General features: G+C 46.2%; 1 protein-coding gene across 4 annotated transcripts in view; it reads left to right on the forward strand.

Annotated features, from left to right (window-relative positions):
• Nucleotides 1-25,899, forward strand: part of SGK2 (serum/glucocorticoid regulated kinase 2) — a 459,518-nt gene that overhangs the window by 360,971 nt on the left and 72,648 nt on the right. For all 4 annotated transcript variants that reach the window (XM_086932250.1, XM_086932253.1, XM_086932252.1 and 1 more), the window contains 3 exons: nt 417-512; nt 2,259-2,414; nt 3,772-3,861. In XM_086932250.1, the coding sequence (XP_086788376.1) occupies nt 417-512; nt 2,259-2,414; nt 3,772-3,861 (342 nt within the window). The remainder of the gene's footprint in view (nt 1-416; nt 513-2,258; nt 2,415-3,771; nt 3,862-25,899) is intronic.

Below are 25,899 nucleotides of genomic sequence, written 5' to 3' on the forward strand. Positions count from 1 at the left end.
CCACCTGCATCCTGGCACTCATCCTTGAGAAAAAACATGCCAAATGCCTGTGTGTCGCAACATCCGATTACTGTGCTTCAATGTTCCTTTAAACCTAGAAAACTTACTCAGCCAAACCGCTTATAACCAAGGTGGCATATATGGAAATACCACTGGAAAATTGGATAAACTGAGCGCTTAGGCCACTGTAGAACTGCAGACTTTGCAGCAGTAGGTCATTGAGGGGTTGAGTTTTGCATGCAGTGGGGTACTGAAAACCTGGGTATGGTACAAAGTTAGACTAGTAATTCGAAATTGTTTTTGGTCCTATAAATTACTGAATAGTACACAACTTCCACTCAATCATAAGAAATGTGATACTCCTTTAATTCTCCACTTGTGCTTTATGAAGTCCCTCTTATTTCTCTCATTCTCAGTATCTTGCCCCAGAGGTGCTGAAGAAGGAGCCATATGATCGAACTGTCGACTGGTGGTGCCTGGGAGCAGTGCTGTATGAAATGCTCTATGGCCTGGTAAGTTAGATCCTATTCATATGGTAGTGTTTTGGTACAACATAAAAGAAGGCTGAAAGGAAGACCTTGCCACGAAGCAACATATTTTCTCTGTCATACTAGCCCACCCTTGCTGTTGCGCCACTCTCACCTGACCTACTTGTCTGGGTAAATTCCCTCTCTAAAATCGCATTTTCTTTGTCAGATTTGTAAATGTATGGTAGTACAACAAGTTCGGAGGCCCCAAAATATATTTTAAGAGTGTATCCCCTTTGTTCCCGTTTCTAGGACTTGCTGTCCGATAAGGCCTCCATTGGTAAATGTTAACCCCAAGGGAAAAGACACACAGCAGAAGAATCCCATAAATGTCTCAATAAAAGGTTGATTATTAGGGCTAAAGGACGCTTTTACTGTTTCATTCATGTAACCAAAATTCCTGGGGCTTCCCTAGTATGTGCCAACGCTTCCTGCATGACTAGTCTCCAGTATGATCTTCTGCACTCTTCTTTATGGAATGTTTCGATGAAACTGACTTTAGTCTCCTGCATAAGGGCATTTTGTTTATGCCATGAGTATTCAAACCAATGGTTCTTGTATGGCATTCTGAGTCCCTAACGTGAAGTCCTTTCAGTCGTTTCTTCCATGCTGAGAGCCAGTAGATTTAGGTCCAGGGATTTGGAAAAAAAATCTGGAGTCGATCTAAATAAGATAACCAAAAGCTTACCTTCAGATTTTCTCAGAAGGAAAGAAAAAGATGCATTTCTGCTGGAATAAGCCTTGTCCACCGTAACAGGGATGTTTGGGTATCCATCCCCTGAAAATGTCCCATTTCACAGAGTATTTACACTGTAAGCAAAATGCTGCCATGATATCAACCATGGCAGCTAGGCTAGCATTGTGCCTCCTGGGAGGGCATGAGGAAGGCCGCCTTCTCCCTTACAGCTTCCACATAGACAATCCAGTCGAACTCAGCTCAGTCTTATTTCTCCATATGAGGTTGACTTAAATTCTTCCTCCAGATGCAGACGCTTACTCCAATAATGACATCCCAAGCTGCTTGGTGATGTTTTTTTCTTCAGTATGGCCATGGTGATCAAATTCTAGATTTCAATTCCTTCCACATCAACATAACTATGTAGTGGCAACAGAAGGGCCACCGTAGTAAGGAATGACATGTAGAAGTAATAAGGACCACCATCTTTATTTTCAAATTGACATATGTTCGCGTTAGATACTATGGGCCCGATGTAGGCAATTAAATGTTACCACTTCTTAAATACCGAATGATACCGAATCGGTATTTAAGAAGTGGTAAAATAGAGGGGGGGGGTGTAGGTAATACTGAATCGGTAAATACTGATTCGGTAAATTTACAGAATCGGTAAAATATAGGCCCCCTACATCTGAAAACCCATTTACCGGTAGGTAACGGCCAAATTCCGGCCGATAAAGGGCCACCTACATCGGGCCCTATATGTCCTTTTAGCTCAGTTCTAGATCTTTGTCTAGAAGTTCGTCTCATTCATAATAACTGAAATACCAACACTCAGTATTTTACATATAACACGTACTGAGGCTTACGTAGTATACTCACCAGGATGCCATAAGCTTGCGTCTTCTGTGTGTATTTTAATATTCATTCTCTTTCCTCTCTGTTGGATTTATGTCTATTTCAGTCTATAATTGCCATGTTCCATTAATTGCTAATATTATTAATCATATTCTCCTTGTTTTCTGTTTTTTACTCCATCTTCTCATTCTTGGCAGCCTCCTTTTTACAGTCGGGATGTGTCTGAGATGTACGATAACATCCTTCACAAGCCATTGCAGCTCCAGGGAGTAAAGACAATGGCTGCGTGTGACATCCTTCAGGGTCTTCTACACAAAGACAAGAAGAGCAGGCTTGGGGCCAAAACAGATTTTGTATGTTATTATGTAACTTCGTTCATATTTAATACTATATTTCAAGGTTCCATCTTTCAATTTGTAGCTCTTCTGTGTCTTATTGTTCAGCTACTGTCTTGATACTGTTAGGAGCCTCCATTAGAAATATTGACTTAATTTGCTGCCTTACCTGTCAAATTCTAGAATGTATGCTGCATGTTACCTTGCTCTAGGTCTTCATACTTGCAGGCTGTTCTGCTGCTGGATCCTCACCTCTTTACTGCTTGAGAGAAGAAGCCTATATTTCCTTTTCTGAACTTAAGCAAGCATATCTTCACAGCTTGTCTTTTCCTATACTGTTGAGCTCTATAGCTTTATACACGATAAACCATCTTACTCTACTATCTAATTTTTTTAAAAACTTTGAGTATCTCGAAGTAGAAATGTTTTTAGTTCCCTCTAAGCGTTCTCTTAAATGTACCTCTCAATGGAGTGTTCAGGGTCGCCACTGTGGGATCTTACCACTACCCTCTTTTGTAATACTCTGTTTTCCTCCATTACCTTATGTGCTTGTGAAGCCAGCTTTCATGCAGATTATGCAAAAATATTTCTGTTTTCCTTTGTATTCTTTTTGTTCATACTCTGCTAACACACATCTAACCGTTTGCATTTGGGACACTTGGTGGCGTTGTTTAAGAATTTATCTTTAGGAGACAAAAATTCTTTATCCATTTTCTCTTTATTCCCCAGCTTCAATTCCTATCCCTCGCCTGATTTTTCATTTTTTTTTACAGCACATGATCTTGTCTTTAACTTAAAGTCTCTAACTTTTATGAACAAATGTTGTCAGTTGCCAAGGTTTGTCTTGACCTTCAAATATTCAAAAAATCTGGTATTTGCGTCCCTCTTTTCCATACCTCTTCGAACTTCAGGTCTTTCTCATCTTATTCATTGTCCTGCCCCTTTATTTGTGTCTCCCTAATTCACGGTTGTGCAGGTCAACATTATTCTAAATTGTAAATGTATTACTTTTTAGATCCTCTAATTTATTTCCCTTTGTCAACCACATAGATCTCTAGCGGAATTTTTTAACACCAGCTCTCCAATTTGCATCTTGCAAGTGCTCCTTTCTCCATAATTTCCTTTTTCTTTTATGGCACCCAAAATGTTGAAGGAGGATTCTGTTCATGTTGATGCATTTATTTCTAACCAGCTGTTTTGTTACTGTTTTACCCTATAGCAAGGAAACTATACTATACAGGACCAAATTATGTATTTACCAAAACAATCTTATATTGACGGCTCAATGTTGACTTGCGTTCAAGCTAGGACTCTGCGACTACAGGTGGTAAGTTCCTGGTTTAATCCGTTTTCTGTGACTTTTGTTTTTTTTTAGCTGGAGATAAAAAATCATGTGTTCTTCAGCCCGATAAACTGGGAAGACCTATACCACAAGAGGATCATGCCTCCGTTCAACCCCAATGTGGTGAGTGTTAAGCAGCTGGAGTTAACAAGTCTTTGTCTTTGTATACTGAGTTTTTGAGGGAAAGTGAAGAGTGAGGCCTCTGCAGGAGCTGCCAATTTTGTAGCCACCGAATCTCAGCAGCTTAAACAAAATCATCATGGAGTAAAGTAAGTCATTGTAGAAGAGAATAGCATTAATTATCATACTTTTATTGTCTCTACACTCAGCTGAACACAAAAAAAGAGCCCAAGCCTCTTGGTGTGTGTTGTCAGTCAACCAATCAAACAATCTTTATTCGGTTAAAAATAAAGATGAATACTCAAACCTACATGAAATTACATTTAAACTGCTAAAAATGTATATATAAAAATTAATATACAGTGTGCTTCACAAAGACAGTCCATCACTTGAGCAAAGCGTTTCGAACAGAACCAGGGCAACAAGAATCCAGATTGTGGAGTAAAATATATAGATTTAAAAAGAAAATGAAGATTGTGAGTCTTTTATTAGCAGCACATCAAAAGTGCCTAGTGCTTAACAGGAAAAATGTATCACATAAGCAAAAGGTATCAGACGAAGGATGGGTAATTCAAATCAATGATGTGGCTTAAATAAAAGTATAAAAGGAAAGTTTTCCAGACGTCCGCTAATGACAGCAAGTCATGGTTATCTCCTATTAAGTTGTCAAAATCGTCCACGACATGGTCTTCATTCATCAACTTAGATGGAGCACAATGCAGACAATCGAGATCGGTTCACATTTCACATTTCAGATTACCACAGCTACGTGTCATTTGCTCACCATGTTTCTCAGCCTTACTGCAGCTGACACAGATGTATAAACTATTATACAAAGCAAACACAAGGAGATGATGGAGCGCTGAAACTTTTCAGACACTCACCCCCTGTCACAGATCTATCATCAATCTTTAACTCACTTCGCCACCCCAATTCAGACCCAGACCTTTTCAAATCACAGTCCAGCCAGACCTGCTAAGCCAGGTTTCCCTGGACCAGAAACAAGCATCCTGGGACCAGTTTCGGAGTAACACCCCTCATCCGCCACGCTAGCTTGAATCCAGTGGCAAAGTGAGCAAGGGACCCACGTCTGGGCATACTCTGCCAATTTAAAGTGAAATAAGCATACACAAGGAGATGATTTACAGAGCGCTGAAACTTTTTAGACACTCGCCTCCAGTCACAGATCTGGGTTGAATCCATTATCGTTCTTAAGCTCACTTCGCCACCACAGTTCAGACCCAGCCATATGCAAAGCAGTCTTGACCCTGTGCCTCATGGGAACCGTCCAGCCCGAACTGCCAAGCCTGAGCTTGTGTTTGCTTTAAACCATTATACATGCAAATTCAGACTAGATTAATTGTAGATAAAACCGAGCACGTCTGCATTCCCTATGTTGAGAGACCTCAGTTAAAGGAACTAAAGCATTTTCAAGAAACTATTTAAAGATTATAAAACAAGAAGAAATGTAGCAATGATTGCGCACATTCTGAATCACAAGAACACAGTGCAGGGTCTTATTCTCTGTGCAAATCTCTAAGCTAGGAGACCAGAAAATAGGCTGTATTGAAGCGAAACCTAGCCAAATAAAACATAGTTCTGGGATTAGGTATAAAACAGAAATATGGCTCCAAAAAATTGTAGTTGATAAAAGTTGATATCTAGCCACCCACCTCTTACTACATTCTAGATTAGATTCCTTTTTTTCTTATCAATTTAGCTAAAAATTCTGATGTAACGACTGAAATTCTGGAATGTATAAATGCGTCTGTGAAGGCAAAGTTCAGACTGCCCCAGTAATGCAAATTGCTCCTTAATCTAAGTCAGCCCAGGGTTATAGAATACATTTTCCTGCCGCAACAATCTAAGATCAAAAGTAGATGAAGATTGGTTTCCCTCTTTGACCACGCAGAGAGCCATCCCTCTTTGACCACGCAGAGCCATAACATTAGGTAGGATAACTTTATATAGTACTCCTAATGCAGGACCCCCAATTCAGAATAGCATACATACATCAGAGAACTGGTTGAGACAGACAAATGTTTAGGGAGCAATTTTCTCTAACCTGTATGGGAGTTTAATCACAAGTTCCATATATGCCTGCACCATAAGTGGGCTCAGAAATAAACCTGGCTTTATACATATTAATCATCACTTCCAGGGGTTTAGAGCCTAATTTTGCAGAACACCTAAAAATCAAGCTGAGACTTCATTACTTTCAGGAGATGGGCCCAACTGCCTTTATTATCAAGTGGTACCCTCAAATAAGTTGAGCTCAAGGCACATAAGAATATTGTCTCTTTGACAAAATGCGTTTTCGGCCTACTGTTCAATTGACCACAGACCATAGTATGTTTGTTGTTGATATGTATAATGTGAACTGCCAATAATCCTCCTCTTTAGTTGATTCAAAGGGCTAGGTGTTTCCCTCGATCTGTTTTTTCTTGGGCAATAGTTTTCTTTCCCTTTCCCTTCTGCATTTTCTATGTTGTTTGCCTCTAGTTTTTTATAGTGTTTTGCCAGTATTCCTCTCTTGTCTCCCAGTGGAGCCACAGTCTAGTTACTGTACTTTGCTATTGTTCTTTGATTTCTAGACACCTCCCCAAAATTGATGGTACCAAATCTCAATTAACCGGGCACTCCCATACTCCTTCCACTAACCCAGCCCCATGAGCCTTTTAGATTAAGGGTATTCCATTGCCTGCCAGCCACATCCTGAGTTAGGGTATCTGCAGGAAAATGGTGCACTGTCATTTTGCATCACTTCATATTTTGGTTGCATCACTTTTGTCTCATAGGGTCCTGGAGAATGTTGGGCTTTTCCTTGACAGGGCATTTTTTCTGAAACTGCAATTTTTGTTAGAATTCGATGCAAGAATACTTATTTCTTCTTTATTTATGCTCTAAACCCCAATTTCATAATTTGCTGAAAATTATGATTTAGCATTTTCTGTTTCATCCAGTTATTAGTTCTTGGTCCCCCTTGTAGAAAACTGGTGTTTTGTTATGGTAGTCCTCCTACATTTTGCCTGGTATTTGATGCACCTTTGACTGGAGTACACTGGATTGCAGCTAACCAGGTCTCCAGTGCCAACGTCATTTACCCAAAACAAGGTAGCTAGTCAATTGAAGTTGTACGTCAGACGGTGTGGCTCGCTTATCAAGGCGATGCGCATTGGATGTGAATTACTGACGATTAGAGGTACCATCCTATGGACATGGCTTTGGTGCATTCAATCTTATTGTTATGCTGAATGGGTCTTATTATTTTACCTTTCTTTTCTTGATTAGCATTTAGACAATTGATCCCCAAATGACCAGGCCTTTAGCGCCTCTGTAAGTTCCTAGTAAGTAGTACCCCTTTAGCTAGGGCATTGGTACTAAAGAGGGTCCCTAAGAGCTGCAGCATATCTTAGGCCACTCTAAGGGACCCAGCACCAAGCTCCTGCAGACGGCCACAACAGGCTGTGTGACAAAGATTTCCTAAGATTTACTCCGGAATCTCGCCGGTTTGCTGGTTGATTGAGCCCCGTGGGAGAAGCTACGTACCGCAGGAGCCGCAGTGAGCCGAAACGCGCTGGAAAGCCGCGCTGGAAGCCTGAGTCCAGCGCGCCGCCTTCGGACAATTGGGTCATCGGCTGATGGACCCCTGGACCCCCCCCCCCCCCCCCCCCCCCGGACCCGCCGCTACCTTGTTGCGCCTTGCTGCTTTCCCGGACGCGCCTTGCTGCCTCCCCTGAAGCACTGACGGCTGCCTCCCCTGACGGCTGCTAATTTGCTAATCTGCCGACCGCTGCTTCACCGGAACGTAGCACCACCTGTGCTGTGGTTGGTGGCTGGCGAGTTTAGCTCTCCCTGTGCTCTGGGAGTCCCTGAGAGCTGAGCTGAGCAGACAGACAGGCTGGGAGTCGAAACGTCGATTGCGGAGTGGTGAGTGGCGACGTCGAGGTGAAGGCGGAGGGGAGGCGAAGGGTGGTGCACATACTTTGAAAAGAGGCAAAGGGGTAAACAAGCAAAGGAAATACAAGCAAAGGAAAGCAAATACAAGGCAAAGGAGCAAAGGAAGAACAGCAGTGGGGTGAGGTGAGGAGGCCACTTCTCAAACTTCCTCACCCACAACTTTCCCTTAGCAGACCCCCGGCGTCCCAGGAAGCCCAGGTCTCCCCTGTGCCTCCCCCGCGCATCCGGGACTTGGAACCCATTATAAAGGAAGAAGTGGCCTGGGGTTCCGACATTCGGGTGTCTGCATCTGCTTGCGAGGTAAGAGGCGGAGGCGAGGAAAAGAGGAAGGGACGCGAGCGCGGCCGCTGTTCGAGGCGGCTGCGAAGTAAGAGCCCGGGGTGCAGACCAAGGGGGCTGCTTGACTAGGTCTCCCAGCCTGCGGTCCCCCTGCGCGCTCCGCTTGCTCCCCGCCTCAGTTTGGGAAAAAAACTGTTCCTAAAAAATTGTTTCAAACTATTTCAAACTCGCCCAAAAGCTGATTACTAGCGCCGCCCCCGCCCCTGCCTTTTCTATCACCGTCCCGAAACAGTGGTCCAGCTCTGTGGTCAGCAAATCACCCTATCCGCAGTCACTCCGTCCACGGTCAGCAGGCGCCCTACAAACCACAGCCTGCCAACTGCTTGCCAACTACTTGCCAACTCCATCACAAGCCACACAAGTCAATTGGTTAGACAAATTATTTAAAAAACTTCAATATACTTGAAAAGAAGGCCAGCCATGTCTGTCCCACCGCCGAAAGCCGTTGCCTAAGATTCTTCCCAATTAAAAGGAACTACCCTACAGCCTGACAAAGGTCAATCCTAAGCATTTCAACCATGAGATTAGGTAAGCCACGTGGCGAAGATAAACCACCAGAAAAACCACAGGGGAAGACAAAAAAGGGTAAATGGGATCCCCCGAGCACAACCAAAGAGGCAGAAGAAGGATCAATTGCGGGCAGGGGTAAGAGCCCCAAAAAGTTAACCTTGAAAGAGCCACACATCAACTCAACAGAGTTTTCAGAACCCTCCCAAGACATGATAAAACACGGATCGCAGAGCTTAGCCGCAGCTGCAAAGAGGCCCCACAATCAGAAAATAAAAAGGGCCAACCTGATAATGACGCAATGTCCTCTCCTGCCCTTAATACTCAAGCCTCGCATCTCAAAGCAAGCAAACGAGCATTAATCACCGACTTTCTTAAAGTTTGTCAAAGACTCTCCACTGGGAATGGAGTGGAACTTCCACAACACAATGTTAGTACTAATTCTAATAGTAATCAACATAACTCCGCCACGGAGCCCATGAACAAGAGCGCCAAATTAACATCGTCACTAATCAATTCAAGGTGTCAAAGTGAGCCCGTAATGCCCCTAAAACAAAAATAAGGAGGAGTCCTGGGGGCGGGGGATCTGGTCCTCCTGGGCCAGGCGATCCGTTCAGCCCACAAGTCAAAGGCTTGGACCGACCCTCGGAGCAACCATCTCCCAAGGCTCAACAAGCATTTTACCCTCCAACGGTTTGTGCCCTAGTCCATCAGGCTCCAGACGCAAGTAATGACTCAGTCTTTTTGGAGCAAAGCCCATGGTCAGTCCAGAAAAGATCTCTAAAACAACAGAGGAAGGCTCTCCGCATAATCAAAATTGCACTCAAAAACCGAGTCAATCGTCACTGGTGCATTTCCCTAGTCTAACGAGTGTTCAATCCACACCGGAACTAGACAAAATGGATGGAAACAATAGCTTTCTCTCTGTAGGACCAGTAACCGAAGAAATCGAACAAAGTAAAATTCCGAAGTCACAAGAAGCAAATGCAACTGCAAACGACACAGTAGTTCTCAAATTAAGCACGTGTCAGTTCTCAGTCTCAAAAGTTCTATGCCATGGTAAAGAAGATAGTCCTGGCAAGGAAGAGAGTACTTTAAAAAGGTCATCGCAAAGGAGCGATCACTGGCGTGAGCACCACACCCAAACAGATCTCTTCGAGCACCTCGACTCTTCACCTATACTTAGTCAAACCCAGGGCGAAACATCGGACAGCATTCTAACGGCCACCATATGGCCGCAACTATTAAAATCAATGGAAACCATAGGCGTAGCAATGTCATACCACGCAGACAAACTAGATACGCAAGTCGACCTGCTGAATATCCTGGCCTCCCATGTCCAGGGTATAGAATCAAATTTACAGGACCTAAACCGTATGATAAGAAAGGTGCAACTTAACAAGGACACCGCCTTTTACACCTGTCACTGCTCCCAAATAATAGACAAACTGGCCACAGTCCCCAGTTTGATGACACAAATACTGGGAGCCGTCATGGAATCATCAACGGAGACAAAGAAGACAACCACCAGCCAAGTAAATGACCATCAAGACGCCAATGAGGGATTTGGCAGGTCAACCGACGTCTGTAGTGGCGAAGTGAGCCCCGAAACGCAAATAGAAACGCACTCTTCCTCTCCAAACGGCACCACTACGTCAGCGATCGCGGACGAACAAACTCCAGTTGACATCCGAGAGGAAGCCCCGCAAATTCAGGCATCCTCATCAAACGATTCTATCAGCAGCAAACACATTGAACAGGTACCTGCACTTACTAAGAGAGAAAGGAAGCGCCTGAGAAAAGCAAGAAAAACCAAATTACACACTCGAAGGGTGCTAGTAACTCAGCCTCAAGAAACTAACACCGACTCCAACGATAAAGAAAAGAAAGAGCAGGCAGAGGACGTCCCACCCCAAACCACAACAACGTTAGAGCGCGGGATAATTCCAATAGTTAACTCTCCAACCAAGGCAACCATTACCTCGAATGGCCCAACAGAATGCACCAGTTCAAACCAGAATGCAAGGAAAGTGTACAGCATATTCAATTTCCCAGGAGGGAAAGCAGAACGCAAATTACTAAGCTCAGAGCCAACAAACAACACAGACACTGAGCTACGAATTAAATCTAAATCTAGCACTTTTTCCATGCAAGCACCACCAAACAATAGACAAGCAGACGCAGATAAACCCTTAAAGACGAAGGTAAAAAAGACAAGGGAACCGTCTAGTGGAGAATCACAAGCACCATCAGTTACAGTTCCAAATGGTCATGAGGAAACAAGCACCGTACACACAACTAACTCGGTTATACTCGATCCAGAGGCAGATCAAGCAGGAACAGTTCTCTCAAACACTGAAGAGAGAAGACGACTAAAAGAGACACACCCCAAGCAATAAACTCTAGCTAATCCCGCTATATAGCTCAAGAGGGTCTCATGACATCCTGAACAGAGGGTCCATTTTAAAACTTCTAGAAGAATTACCAGGCTTGAGACACTTAAAAACCAGTGACTTGGTGTCAATTGAGTTCAAACCAAACCCTTACCAAACAGGCCCCGACTCCACGATCACAACGTGGACCGAACACATCTTCACAGAATCAATCCTGACACACAGGGAAGAATTCGCGTTATGGGGCATTGAGCTAAAAAAGGTGGAGCCTGCACGATATTCCAGCCCATTGCAGAAACAAAGCCCCAAACGAAGCCTTCTAAAAGGCGCCAAAGGCCCGGATCAAAAAAGCAACATTGAAAAAGATTATCCATTCAGGCAAATTACTATTACACTCGCCCACCTGGAGGCAGCCACATTTGATAGTCACCAACAAGCTCCCCGGGCACCAACTAAATGGAAGGTAGAATGAACCAGCGGAAGATTAACAACTGTAGGAAAAGAGCAGGGCTGCAAGATCTGTTTGTGGAATATCAATGGCCTAAATACAAAGTTGGAGGAAGATGACTTTATAGAGTTCATCACCCAATACAAAATACTTTTGTTTCAAGAAACCTGGCAGACAAAAAATTCGCCTCTTGTGGGATACAAATAATTTTTTACCCCGGCTCACAAGGAGGCACGTCCAGGTAGGGCTAAGGGAGGCCTCTCAACATTCATATCCACCGACATCCTTTGGTCAGCCAGCCGCATCGAACTGGACTCCACATGGATGCAATGCATCAAAATTGAAATTTCGCCCATCATCGGTCTACTGATCGTAAATCTATACATACACCCCGGCGGAAAACACAAAGGAAAGAGGATAAAACAACTAACCACCGCAATTAACACATTGAAATCCACCTACCCAAGTGATAACATTCTAATCACAGGAGATTTCAACATGAACTTAATGCAAGGCCAGGAGGGAACTCTTCCTACCCACATTGAATTTCGACAGGGTAACCAAAGTAGACAAAGCGCAATGGGGAGGAAATGTGCTGCAGAACTGGAAGACCTCCACTTGTACACACTAAACGGAAGGGGTCACCTTGAAAGACCAGCCGCTTTAACGAGGGTCACTAGGAATTCAGGATCACTGATAGACTATACCTTGGCCGACCCCGACCTATTCCACCATATCAAAGACTTCCACATTCTGGAACTGGGTGAAAGCGACCATTACCCTCAGACATTCACAATATCAATCCTACTAAATAAATCCGAGCAAGCGCAGCCTTTAACGTTGAACACTCAACTTTTTAACCTGCAAAGATTAAATTGGAAAGAAGACAACATTTCCAACTTAATGGAGACATGCCACTTATTGCTTTCACCACCAGCCTTATCCAAAGACATAGTAAAGACCTGGGAGTCCTTCGTAGTGAACATAAAGAAAAAATACCAAACCAACCACAGAGGACACAGAACAACAAGAAACGGAGGAGGGAAATGGTACACTCCAAAACTGCGCTTATTAAAAAAGCAACTAAACTTGTATCTCAGGGCTCAACGTAAAAAGGACCCCCAACTATCACAACAAACCCTGGAAAAAATTGAATTCTTAAAAAAAGTGCTAAAACGTGAGACCAAATTGGCCAAGCAAGAGTATAAGGAAAAATTACAATGCATTATACTCCATGCTACTAAACTACGAAATTCCAAAGATTTCTGGGCAAAAAATTATTTTATGCTTAACGGCAAACACCGACAGTTCAATTCGGAGTTGACCGATCAGCTTTGGGGCACTCACATTAATTTTCTTTACAACTTTACGTATGATACATCTACAGACAACACATTCGCAACCACCTCCGAGCCCTGCCCAACACCAAGCCTGATATCAATGGCAGAAGCTAAGTCTTCTCAATCCAAAGACACCTGCAATCAACCGCCACAGGACTTAACTGGAGAATTTGACCAGATTACACCAGCGCAGGTTTCAAAGACCATAAAACATTTGAGACCAGACGGGGCCCCCGGACCAAACGGCCTTCCCAACGCCCTATTTAGGCAAGACCCATTGTTTTGGGCAAGTCAACTATCCCCTTTGTTCTCTCACAGCTTAAGGACCGGGAATATTCCTGATTCATGGAGGGGCAGCATTCTACACCCCATATTCAAATCAGGGTCCCGATCAGATCCCAACAATTATAGGCTAATAGCACTAAAAGACGTGGAGGCCAAGATCTACGCATCAAACCTATTGGTAGAACTGGAGTCTTGGGTCAACAGCAAAGGGATAATCCCTCTGACACAAACAGGCTTTAGGGCCGGAATGGGTACTCTAACAAATGTATCCGCACTAACCCTTCTCGCTAAAAAGGCTATCAATAACTCCTCCACGCTATATACTTGTTTTTTGGACCTAAAAGCGGCCTTCGATAAAGTGGCCAGATCAAAACTTTAGGCCAAAATGAAAGCCTGGGGTGCGCCGCCAAAGCTATTGGGAGCAATCATCGAACTATACTCACACACCTGGGTACAAATAAAAAAAGGAGATGGACGATGCCTAACAAAGAAATATCAAACTTCTAACGGACTAAAGCAAGGCTGCGTGTTGGCTCCCAGCCTTTTCAGCATCTACACCGCAGACCTAGAAAGTGACCTACGCACAATTCAGGGGGACCCACCGAAATTGGGACAAACACCTCTATAGTGAGTCTACAATACGCAGACAGCATTGTGCTCCTCTCACAAACTACGCTTGGCTTACAACGCTTGATCTCCAAACTCGCATTATACATCTCCAAAGCACAACTCACAATAAACCTCAAAAAAACAAACATCCTATGCTTCTCCAGTTCCCGAAAGAAACATCTTAAATGTGTCTGGAGGATAAACTCTTCTATATTAACACAGGTTGATAAATACAAATACCTGGGCATCATACTTGATTACCAACTAAAGTACAAACATCATTTAGAACAGGGGAAATCAAAAGCCAAACAACTGCATTCCGCTTTTAAAACCATACAAAAACATTTAAGTGATAAAGATCGTAGCTGCTAAATTCTTGCCATCGCTCACATATGGCTCGGAATTGATGGCATCTAGGGACTCTACAGCGCTGAATCTTGCTCAATCCAAACTGTTTAAACACCTTTTTTCGATCCCGCGACACATTTCACAGGCCCAAATACGTCTGGAATATGGATTAACAAACCAGACTCCGGCAAGACAAGGAGCCTTGGCCAAATATTACTGGCGTATGAGGGACGCCGAAGACAACTCACTTGCCCACCTCTGCTGGCTAGAGTTCGAAAAACAGGCTGGGTTCTCGAATTCAACATATAAGTCCCTTAGGCAAGCGCTTCAGTCTTTAAAGCTGGAAGAAGTTTGGCTTTCACCCGTGTCTTATAACATTTTTAAATAGATCACCAACAAAGCCATCAAACAAGCATCGCTGATAATGGACAAAGGCGCAGTGGCTGGCAAAAGCCACGCCTGGATCGTGTTACCAACATATAACCATCTGAAACATCAGCCATACTTGCAAGATTGTTTTAGGGATCACTACAAGAGGAAATTAAGCCTTCTGAGGCTGGGTTTGTTCTCGAGCAAAGACCTCACCCCCAAATGGCTGCGGACCTGGCCAACATCAAACTGTCGCCTTTGTGGCAAGGGCGTAGAGTCATTATTGCATTTATTATGCATATGCCCGGCACTCCAAAATCTAAGGAAGACGCTCTTGTTACCACTCCTAAGAGAAGCACAAGTAAGAACCTGCAGGGCGGCTGTAATAAAATGCCTTAGCGGGTCTTGGATACAACTTTCCTGCAAAACTATAAAATTCTTGGCCCACGCTGCCCAAGAGCTGGAAAACAAGGAAACAATTATAGATGACCCGTGCCAATTGCCCCCCCCCCCCCCCCCCTAAGGCTGGGCCCAGACTCTACCTCATTCTCTTAATGGATACCCTTCAATTCACTTTTCCGGCATAAAAAAAAAATCATTCTGAGTTAACAATGTGTTACTTCCATCAAGTTACCCTTAACCCCCAAGCACTGTACCCCTGCTTGGAATACCCATTTGTTGTCTGGCAGCTGCAACGAGACATGCCCAGCTCTACCTGTGTTTTTCAACTTTACACAGTAACTACACATTTGAGCAATTTGCTAAGCTTTGTGTTACCTTAATGTATTATCTTTTTATGTGATTTAATGTTGTTTTTACGCTGTTTCAATGGTGTAAAGTTTTATCCCATGGTGGTAAGACCCACCCTTTTATGATTTTCACAAATCAAATAAAGTATTACTTACGGCTGTGTGACAAGGTGCTCTAAAAAGTGAAAACAAGAAATGGTACCCACCCTGTGTGCAAGGACCCTAACACTGCATGTAATATCTGTGAGTCACCCATACAGCAGGCCTTAGAGCCCTAAGGCAGGGTGCATTGTATTACATGTGAGGATATAGCTGCATTGGCAGATATGCTACTGTGTTGGCCAGTTCAATTACTGACAGTACAAGTGAACAGGGATGCCATCTTAAGGTATGTATTGGGTCCTGGTCAAAACACGCTTCCTAGCTACATAAGGGCTTCACTGAACCCTATAGTGTTTTGTCTCAAACACCTTGTAATAATAGTCCCACACTGATTCCAGTGAAGTATTTATTAAAACATGCACCCACAGATTACCTTAGAGGGTTCCCCTAAAAACTTACCGACCTCTAGTGTATTAGCTGACTGGTCCTGTCTAGCTTGCTACCACAGACGCGTTTCTGATACCCTGGAGGTGAGAGCCCATGCTCTTGGAGGTTGGAAACAATAAGTGCTCTGGCTGGAGGTGTTATCGCCACCTTCAGGCAGTATGACTAGTAATCAGCAGCATATCAAGGCAGGAGGCCTCAAAGGCCTCTAATAATGCAACCCTTGCTTCCCCTAGACAGGGAAATGCCACCCCCTACCCAGGGCCCATTCAGCACCAGGACAGGTGCTGAATGGGCCCTGGGTAGGGGGTGGCATAGTTAGTCTGGTGGTGTGTTCACCCTCAGGCTAGTACCACTCTAAGGTGGGCTACATAAAATAAGCACAACTAGGAAAATTCCACCATCTTGGTTTTTGATGGAATTAAGTCTTCTGGGTCTGAGTTATGCCCCCTTCCCACCTCCCACCTGAGGGGTGGAGTTGGCACAGGCTCCCCCTTTGCTCACGTAGGTTTTCCCGCCAGTCTTCTCGCCGGGGGGGGGGGGGGGCAGAACCAGTGGGGGCCAGTTGCTGAGTACAGCAAGTGGTCTGGAGAAGCTCACAAAGGCGATATTCCTTTGAAGCTTCCCCCTGCCCATCCTGGGGGAGGAGGCCTAGCACCTCGCCCAGGATGTGCATTGTTGCAGGCCCAGGAGAGTCGGGCCTCTCCACCCAGGGGTCCAGCAACATGTCTGCTCTGTGGCAGCCTAGGCAGCCTCTCAGACAGACGTGGATTGTAGTTTAGGTTTCAGGGGGCATCTCTAAGACGTCCTCTGTAGTGCATTGTACATTCAATCCCACACTGGCATCAGTGTGGGTTTAACCACTTGGATGCTAGGCGTTTTCCCGCTGTGTGCTGGAAAATGCCATTTTAGTGGCACCATGACGAGCTCAGCTCGTCATCAGCACACGACCCCCGTGGGTGATGACGAGCTGAGCTCGTCATCAGCATCGAAGGGGTTAATGTGCTGAGAAGTTTGATATCAAACTTGTCAGTCTTCAATGTAGCCATTATGGTGTGGAGGAGTTCGTAATGACAACCTCCCAGCACCATATACTCTTAATGGCATCACTATACTGTAGGGGCACAGGGCTCATGCACCTGTGTCCACACCACTGGCATAGGGCACACAGCTAGAGGGGTGACTGATGTATGCCAGGGCAGTGGGTGTGTGGACATGGCACACAGGGATGTGTGCCATGTCGACTCTTGGTTTAGTTCTGCACCAGGCCACTCAGTCTGCAAAGGCAGTATGTGGGTGTCAGGGTGCAGGCCCCCTAAGGGTGACACATAAGTGCTGCAGCCCTTAGGGGTCTTCTCTGGTCACAATGCCCTGGGGTACCATTTACCAGGGGTTGACATGTGGCCAGAGATGCCAATTGGGTTTCAGCTCCAATACAGTTTTAGGGAAGGAACACAGACCCTGGGCACCTGATTGGCAGGAGCCCAGGGCACACTCAGTCAAAGCACATCAGCAATTCAGCAAAAAGTGGGGGCATACCAAGGCAAGAAAGATGGCACTTTCTCACAAATAGCTAATCATGGAAACACCAGTCCATAACAATAATTTTCAGGGAGAGCATATCCACTTTAGCACTGATCCGTAGTGGTAAAGTGCCTAGAATCATAAAACCAGCAAAAAGAGGTCAGAAACAGGAGGCCAAAAAGCAAAAAGTCAGGGAATAAACCCGCTGAAAAAAGCTAGGTTTAACACCGGGCCTCCTCCATACTGTGGCCAAGAGTAGAGTAGAAGATCAAAATGGGCAAGTTGTGACCGAAACATGGGAACATGCCGTCAGAGAGGGGAGAGCCCTCTCAGACCACCGCAGGGACTAGGGGATGAGCCAGATGCTGCTGACCAATCAATACACATGCATTTAGATTAAGTATTGGCTGCCATCGCGGACACAAAAGCCACTCTGCAACAGGACATAGGGGCAGAGTGTTTTGGGCAAGGCCTCCTGCAGGCGGAAAACCATAAACTAGTGGATAGAATAAAGGAAGTAGAACTCGCAGTAGAAGTACTTCAGCCGAAACATAGGGGAGAGGATGTGGCTTAACGGCTAGAGTGGTCAACCTCAAAGCTGAGGAACTAGGTTCGAGGCTTGGCAACGATGCTCAACATCTTGCGATTCTGGGCAAATCACTTCATCTCCCCATGCCTATCTAAAATTAATATGTCTGTAACGAAACGTATGCTCATGTAAAGCGCTCTGATACCCGATATCATTGGGTTGAGTTTGCGCTATACAAAACTCCCCCAACAAAACAAGCAGCCTCTTCCTGCTAGCTTGATGACTTAAACGCCAGAGTGTCGGTATTCGAACGACTAACTGAAGATGTAGAAAGTCGGAACATTCACAATAATGTTCGAGTGGTGGGTGTCCCAGAGGGCACAGATATGGTGGCCTTCCTTGAGGACTGGCTCCGGACCACGGAGGCTCCAGGACTACTCTCACAGTTCTTGGCTGTAGAGAGAGCACAAAGTGCCAGCATGACTGCTGGCGCCGGGGCAACCTCCACGCTCAGTGGTGGCACGACTACTGCGCTACAGGGATTGGGGTATTATAATCCAACATTCTCACACCAACAGTCCATATGTGATTGACAACAGTAGGGTATTGATATTCCCTGATTTCACAGTGAAGATATAGGCCTGGGGGGGGGCTTCATTCCTGGAGGCCAAATATGCTCTGCGGGAGGAAGGCATTCCTACTGCTTACTGTTCCCGGCCTAGCTCCGATTACACCTGGATAGTAAATCTTACTTCTATGACTCCCGGAAGAGGTGTGGTCTTGGTTGGAGACCTATAAGTCAGAGACACCGCCTCCTTGGCCGCACGACAAACAGACTAAAGCGAAATAGGTTACGGGGGTCTGCCAGGAGAGCTGCATTTCAGAAACCCTACTCATCCCAGACAGTGCGGGAAAGATTGGAGGCACTGAAAGCGGTGGCAGAGGTTATTTTAACCCAGACAGCAGAGGGAGGGGGGGCACTGAAGGGTCCTTCGACCACAAAAGTGAGCAGTGAGGTGGTGCTCCCCGTGGTGACCCAAGGTATGTGGATGAACTAATTTAGCCAAGCTGCCCGGTGGTAAGATAGGGAACCCAGGATATTTTTTCTTCTGCCTCTGTAGGGGTGGGTAGTAAAGGCCAGGTGGGGGCGGCTTGATTGTAAGAGCAGCACTCACTGGCCTCACAGTATGGAGATGAGACATTCTCCTGAACTGGGGCCACAGGCCAGATCCTGGTTGCTACTGCTTTTGAGAAATGGTACGAAAAGGGAGATACATGTATTTTGTTTTGTAGCCTACCCTCGACTAGATTGCCCCTGCTAGGAAACGGGGGGAGGCCATCTATTCTTACTGCTTTTATTTCACAGATTTAGGTGGCCAGCGGTTGCAAAGCTTCCCTGGGGATGTGAAGTTACTAGTCTAGGATGTTTAGTGATTGTTCAGGGGTTCCTGTTGCTTTTGTAGAATGTGGGGGGTTTGAGGTGTGTGTTTAGGGGGGTCTTAGTGCATGGTTTTGTCAAGTGTAAAACAGCTACATCATGAAGTGAAATTAGTAGCCTGGAATGTGAGAGTGATGGGTTGGCGGCAAAACTCCATAAAATTCATATCTACATTATCCGTAGGAGATCACATATAGTGATGTTGCCAGGCTGTGACATAGATGGCGAGGCCAACTATACGCCACCTCCTACTCTGCATTTTTGAGGGGGAACTGTTGTGGATCAGATCTTGCATGCCATTTGAAGTGGACCCTGAAGGCAGATATGTGCTTGTGTAGGGCATATTGATGGTAAGAGTGCTCACACTAGGTAGCGTTAATGCCAAAACCAAGAACAGCTCCAGTATCTTAGAAAACTGTCCATGCTTCTCTCATCCCTGGGTATAACCAACCTCCTTATAGGGCGAGACTTTAACTGCATTGCAGACAATAAACTGGACAGGTCAACCCCCCCTCCCCGCTGCATGGCACACTGGTTTCCAAGATAACAAAGGGGTTCAGGGAGTGGATGGAGTTGCAGGCTCCTCTCCCGGCCCTTACTCTACTTACCTGGAATGTGCGTGGTTTGGGGGACAAGGTAAAGAGGGGTCTTGTGCTGCAGTATCTGAAACGATGTGGCCCAGCGGTGGTATTCCTACAAGAAACACACCTTGTGGGGTCTGCAACCCGAGCGATGGGGCTACAAGATGGTGGCCCATGCTGAGTTCTCCTCTGGTTCAAGAGGTACTGGGATACTTATCAAAAAAATGTTTCCCCTGTTGGTGCTCCAGACACGGGTTGATGACCAGGGCCGATTTGCAGCGTTAACTTGCCAGTGGGAAGGAAGGATGTTTAATCTGGTGTCTGTGTACGTACCCCCTGCACTCCACGCACAAGCTCATACAGCTCTCTCGGCATTTCTCCTTGCGCTACCAGCTGCGACACTCCTGATAGGAGACGACTTTAATGACATCATCGATGGAACCCTAAATAGATCCCCTGCTAGGACGGAACCGCGGGGTGGGCGACGTCTTCTTGGTTTAGTAGAGGCCCTGGGTCTTACAGATGGCTGGAGGTTCAGGCACCCACTAGAGACGAACTTCACTTTCTACTCCCCAGTACACGCCTGTCATACGCACATTGACTATTTCCTGTTGTCTGCAGACACACTAAAGGGACTGGAGGAGGTCCCAGTACGACCGAGAGGTATCTCAGACCACTCCCCAATCCTTTTAACATACTCGCTTCGCCAGGTGGGCAGAAGACGAATGTTTCCGCTGCACGGCGGGTTCCTCCAAGTAGCCCCTGTCATGGCGGCCCTCACACGCACTACTAAGCAGTACTTCCTGAAAAATCAAGGTTCTGTGGATTCCCTCAGTACGCTCTGGGAAGCTTACAAGACGGTCCTGCGCGGGCAGGCGATGGCCTTGATCACAGGGCATATGAGAGAACAGAGGGCGACTTTGGATAGCCTCGAGACGGAATTATCTACGGCTGTTGCGTACCAGGAGACTCACCCGTCTCCTGGAGCTACACGTACGGTTCGGCTCAAGCAGGCTGAGGTCCTAGCCCTACAGAGAGAGATGGTTCATGCCACGATCCAATCCACCCGACATAGGATATACGAGCTGGGAGATAAGGCCGGGAAGATGCTGGCCTGGCTGGACAGGAAGGACAGGGCGTCCAGAGTCATTGGTCAGTTGATGTCCCCCGCCGGCTCCATGGTCTCTGATCCTTCTGGTATAGTTAATATGCTAGCGGATCATTACAAAAGAATCTATGACCCCCAGGCGTCCTACACAGTCTCAGAGGCCTACGAATATATTAAGGATCTCACAATACCAAGGCTCTTCTTGGAAGCAGCGCTTCTCTTGGAGGAGGATATTAAGATTGAAGAGGTGCAGGCGGCTACTTATGCACTGGCATCTGGCAAGGCGCTAGGTCCGAACGGGCTTCCCGTTGAACTCCATAAGAGGACGATGCAAACGACGGCCCCCTTCTTTCTCCGCATGTTATCGGATAGCCTTGAACGCTGGGAGCTACCGAGGGATCCGCGGCTAGCAACGATAGTTGTAATCCATAAGCCGGGTAAACCGGTTGCGGACTGCGCTTCCTATCGTCCGATATCTCTCATTAATAAAGAGCCCAAAATGCTAGCTAAATTACTCGCCTTAAGGCTGACTCCCCATCTTGCATCCCTGATTAGCCCGGACCAATCTGGTTTTATGCCTCATCGGAGCACAGCTCTTAATCTTCGTCGGCTTCATGCAGTCATGGCACGCTCGGCACTTATAGAAGAACCGGCAGTCATCCTCTCCCTGGACGCAACCATGGCGTTCAACACAGTCGAATGGCCATACCTGTTTGCAGTGCTTCAACACATGGGCTTTGGCCCTAAGTTCTGTGCCTGGATATGTTCTTATACACCAAACCATTGGCACATGTTGCTGCCAATGGTCACATCTCACAAGACTTCCCTCTGGGCCGAGGCACGAGACAGGGATGCCCCCTGTCCCCGCTGCTTTTTGCATTGCTTTTGGAACCTCTCGCGATATGGGTCAGATGGGAGCCATCCATCAAAGGACTCCATTGGACTGCCGGGTGGGAGGATCGTATAAGCCTATACGCGGATGATATACTTTTATACCTCACCTCCCCCAAGAAATCCATTCTCGAGCTATTGAACGTCTGTGAGAAATTTGGTAGGGTGTCCGGTTATAAGATCAATTGGACCTAGTCTGTCCTTCATATTCTGTCTGGCACACCTCCCATGCTTCCTCGGAGCTGTCCCCTACGACGGCACCATTCAAATATCTAGGTGTCTTTATTACCTCAGATCCCGACGAATTTTATGACTTGAACCTTCGACCATTACTGGAAAGGTTTAAGCGTGACGTCAAAGTGTGGCAGTCTCTTCCCCTTACACTCCTGGGAAAGGCGGCACTGTACAAAATGATGGCGCTACCGCGCTTTTTGTACGTGCTTGAAAATTCACCATTTCTTGTCCCACCGGCTTACTTCAAGGCGATCGCTGCGGTGGGGTGTCACCTGCTTTGGGGGGCGCGGCCGCCCCGAATCGTCCAGGATAAACTGACCAGAAGTTGGTATGATGGGGGGATAGCGCTCCCGAACATTGAACTCTACTACTGGGCGGCTCACCTTAAACAGATTCATTTCTGGTTACATGCCCCACAGACTGAGCCGGCTTACTTTGCTGATAGGCACTCTCTTGAAGGTAGGGGTCTACTCCGTAATCTTTACTCCCGCCGCCGGACCTAGTGGGTCCGACCCACCACACAGTACAGTTGTGGTACAAGGCCAATAGAAGTCTTAAGTGCAGGGACGTTATCACACAAATGACACCATTCTGGGACTCTTGGCAACTGGGCTTCCTTCGAAACAGCAAAGGGTTCCAGGCTTGGGACTCCATCGGTATATCGGTTATAGAAGACTTGTGGAGGAAGGGTGACGTAGTCGGCTTTGGCCACCTGCAAACGCAATATGACAAGTCTCAGACGGAGAGGTTCAGGTATCTGCAGATCACACACGCGTTGCACTCGGTTATACCGCTTGGCACTGTCTTAAAGGAATCGTCCCCGCTTGACGGACCACATGCCAGATAGGGCCACTTCCTTTACTTACAGGAAACTTATTAATAACCTCCCTGATGTAATGTCAAAGTTGAAAACTAACTGGACTGAAGAGGTAGGTCCCTTTGATGACTCTGAATGGCAGGAGGCCCTTGCCTCACCCCGTGAAACCGCCATCCCCTCCAGGTTGAAACTGGTTCAATTAAAGATACTACACTGTACTTACTACACTAGGATGACTTTGTACAAAATAGGTAGAGGTACGCAAAAGTACTGTCTTCGTTGCTGTGGGGAGGAGGGAACATTCTTTCACACCATTTGGGACTGCAGGCACATAACAGCGTACTGGACAGCAGTAATGTGAACTATTTCACGGACGATGGGTATCTCTCTGCTGCCGGAGCCACGCCGTTGCCTACTCAACGTGTGGGAGCCTAACGATTTGAACCACCGTCAGCTGGACTGGGTAACATCAGGCATGATGATAGCAATACGCAATATTGCTCTGTTGTGGGGATCATTAGTCTCCCCGACCCTCAACAAATGGTGTAAAGATATGGATGAGGCTATGGTAGCGGAGAGGGCTGTCTTCATCCATCGAGGCTGCCCGTGTAAATGGGAGGGAATATGGGGGGCATGGAACAGGTTCAGAGGTTGTATTTGTGATCCACACGTGCCACTGGGGAGGACGAGGACTTAGACTGACTGCTTGTAGAACCCTCGCCGAAATGGAGTCATGATGTGATATTTTGTATTACAAATTGTGTCTTTTTCCCGCAAAGCCCTGAATTAATTATGACCAGTATGTAACCGTTGATTTATATGTGTATGATGCAACATGATGGAAAAAAATGTATGACGCTGTCCTAACTGTTTTGTTAAGATGATAATACAAATATATTTTTAAAAAAGATGGCCAATGGGAAAACTCTGGGCCAGACTGCTTGCCAGTAGACTTCCACTTTTGTGCAGCCATTGGCTCCTAAACTGGAAGGTCTCTATGCGGAGGCACTAGCCAGAGGTATGCTACCGGCTTCCACCAGGAACGCACTAGTTGTTCCCCTCCCTTAGTCAAAATCATAGGAATTGTGCACCTCGGAGTTTCGCCCCTCTCCATGTCGAAGGTGGATTTTTAAGTTTTAAGCGAAGTCTTGGCTACGCGGCTCCTACCTCATATGGCAGGTTTTATACACTGGTACCAAAATGGTTTCATACCACCCAGATACACCTCTGGCAATATTCATAGGCTCTTCCACGTCATGCATCATCCGGAACTGGGCCTCTACTTGGAGACCCTTATAATGTCGGTGAACCTGGAAAAAGCATTCAACTCGGTGAGGGGGGACTTCTTATATGCCACAATGACAAGAATGGGTTTTGGTGATGGGTGGATAAGATCGGTGAAATTGCTTTATTCAAATCCAACACCAGAAGTCAGAAAGGGTGGGGTGATATCCCACTTGTATTACATTTATAGGGTTACCAGGTGGGGCTGCCTGTTGTCTCCACTTCTGTTTGCTCTGACCGTTGAGCCACTAGCAGAACTCTTTCGACATCAGGGACGCCAGCACAGTATGTGTCTTTGGAGGGGGGGGTGGGGAGAGACCAGGTCATTTCCCTTTATGCAGATGGTTTACTGCTGTATTTGCGGGATGAAAGTCAAGGCGTGGAGCAGGCATAGCACTTCTGGATGAGTACTCTGCCTTAGCGGGTCTTAAGCTTCACAAACCGAAAACCCATATTTTCCCACTAATAAGCGAATGTCAGTGCCCTGGGGGCTTACCTGGGAACTTGACCTGGTCCTTCTTTTCCTTTATATAAATATATTTAGGAATACAGGTATTCTATACTGTGGAAGACCTGAAAGATGGAAACCCGAGCCTGGTCATGAGGTCCCTCAAGATGTGTGTCCAATTTTGGTGCTCACTGAAGTTGCCACCAATGGCATGTATAGCACTGTCTAAAATGATCATGCTTCCCAGACTCTTATATTATTTTGTGAACCTGTCAGTGGTGGTCTCACCTTCATGGGTCTGGGATGGAAGACCGAACAGGGTCTTGTTGACAGTGCTGCAGAATCCACCAGAGGAGGGAGGACTGGGTGCCCCGGAGTTTGAAGTATATTATATGGCCGCCCAGCTTCAATGTCTTGCCCAAAAGCTGGACGGAAGGGACCTTGAGTTTCTGGGCACAATGAGCCTAATAGATAAACAAGGATTGCTACTGGCCATGATCTTTGCACCCATCAGTGATCACCCTAGAACCAGGGGTGTTGTTACAGACTAATTTGCGCAGTGGGAGGATGTGTCTCCGGTGCACAGCAGGAGTCCCTCTCTCTTTACCAGGCTTACCCCTGGTTGGACTTTCTCACTGTGTCCCGCTTGCCCATTCTCAAGGGTTCAGTTGTCAGAGTGGACTTCTGCTGGGATCAGCACAGTGGGAGACTGCTTCCAACAGGGGATACTGATCCCCTTGGACGACTTTCTATCTAAACATGACCTATCCAGTGGGCAATTCCTGACTGACCACTCTGTGTTGCGAGCGTTTGGGGACCTATGGTAGAGCGGCTGGCAAAAACCACAAAACTCGAGGGGTTCTCCAGGCATTGGTAACGTTAGGGTCAGCTAGACACTTGGTGAAATGGCTCTACCGAGCATTGCTAGAGATGGTGAAGACACCCCTAGACCCAACGTGTGAGAGGTGGAGTGTGATAAAAGGGGGAGACCTACCGGACAAAGAATGGACTCTGGTCTTGAGGAGCCCAAAACAGGTGTCTAGGAACACCACATTAAAGCTTATTCTGTTTAATTATATCCATATAGTTTGACTCCTCATAGACTGAACATTATGTATGGAGGAGAGGTTTGTGGCTGCCCTAGATGTGGCGTATGGGATGTAGGGTTCGCCCATATGACATGGGAGTGTACAAGCCTACAGGAGTTCTGGGGGGCAGTGCTGGGTCACGTTAACACGATGCTAGCCCACACACTTCCTTGCTTGGTGGAAGTCTCTCTCTTGGGACTGTTCGC

The sequence above is a fragment of the Lissotriton vulgaris genome, chromosome 7 (assembly GCF_964263255.1).
Source record: "Lissotriton vulgaris chromosome 7, aLisVul1.2, whole genome shotgun sequence".
Classification (NCBI taxonomy): domain Eukaryota; kingdom Metazoa; phylum Chordata; class Amphibia; order Caudata; family Salamandridae; genus Lissotriton; species Lissotriton vulgaris.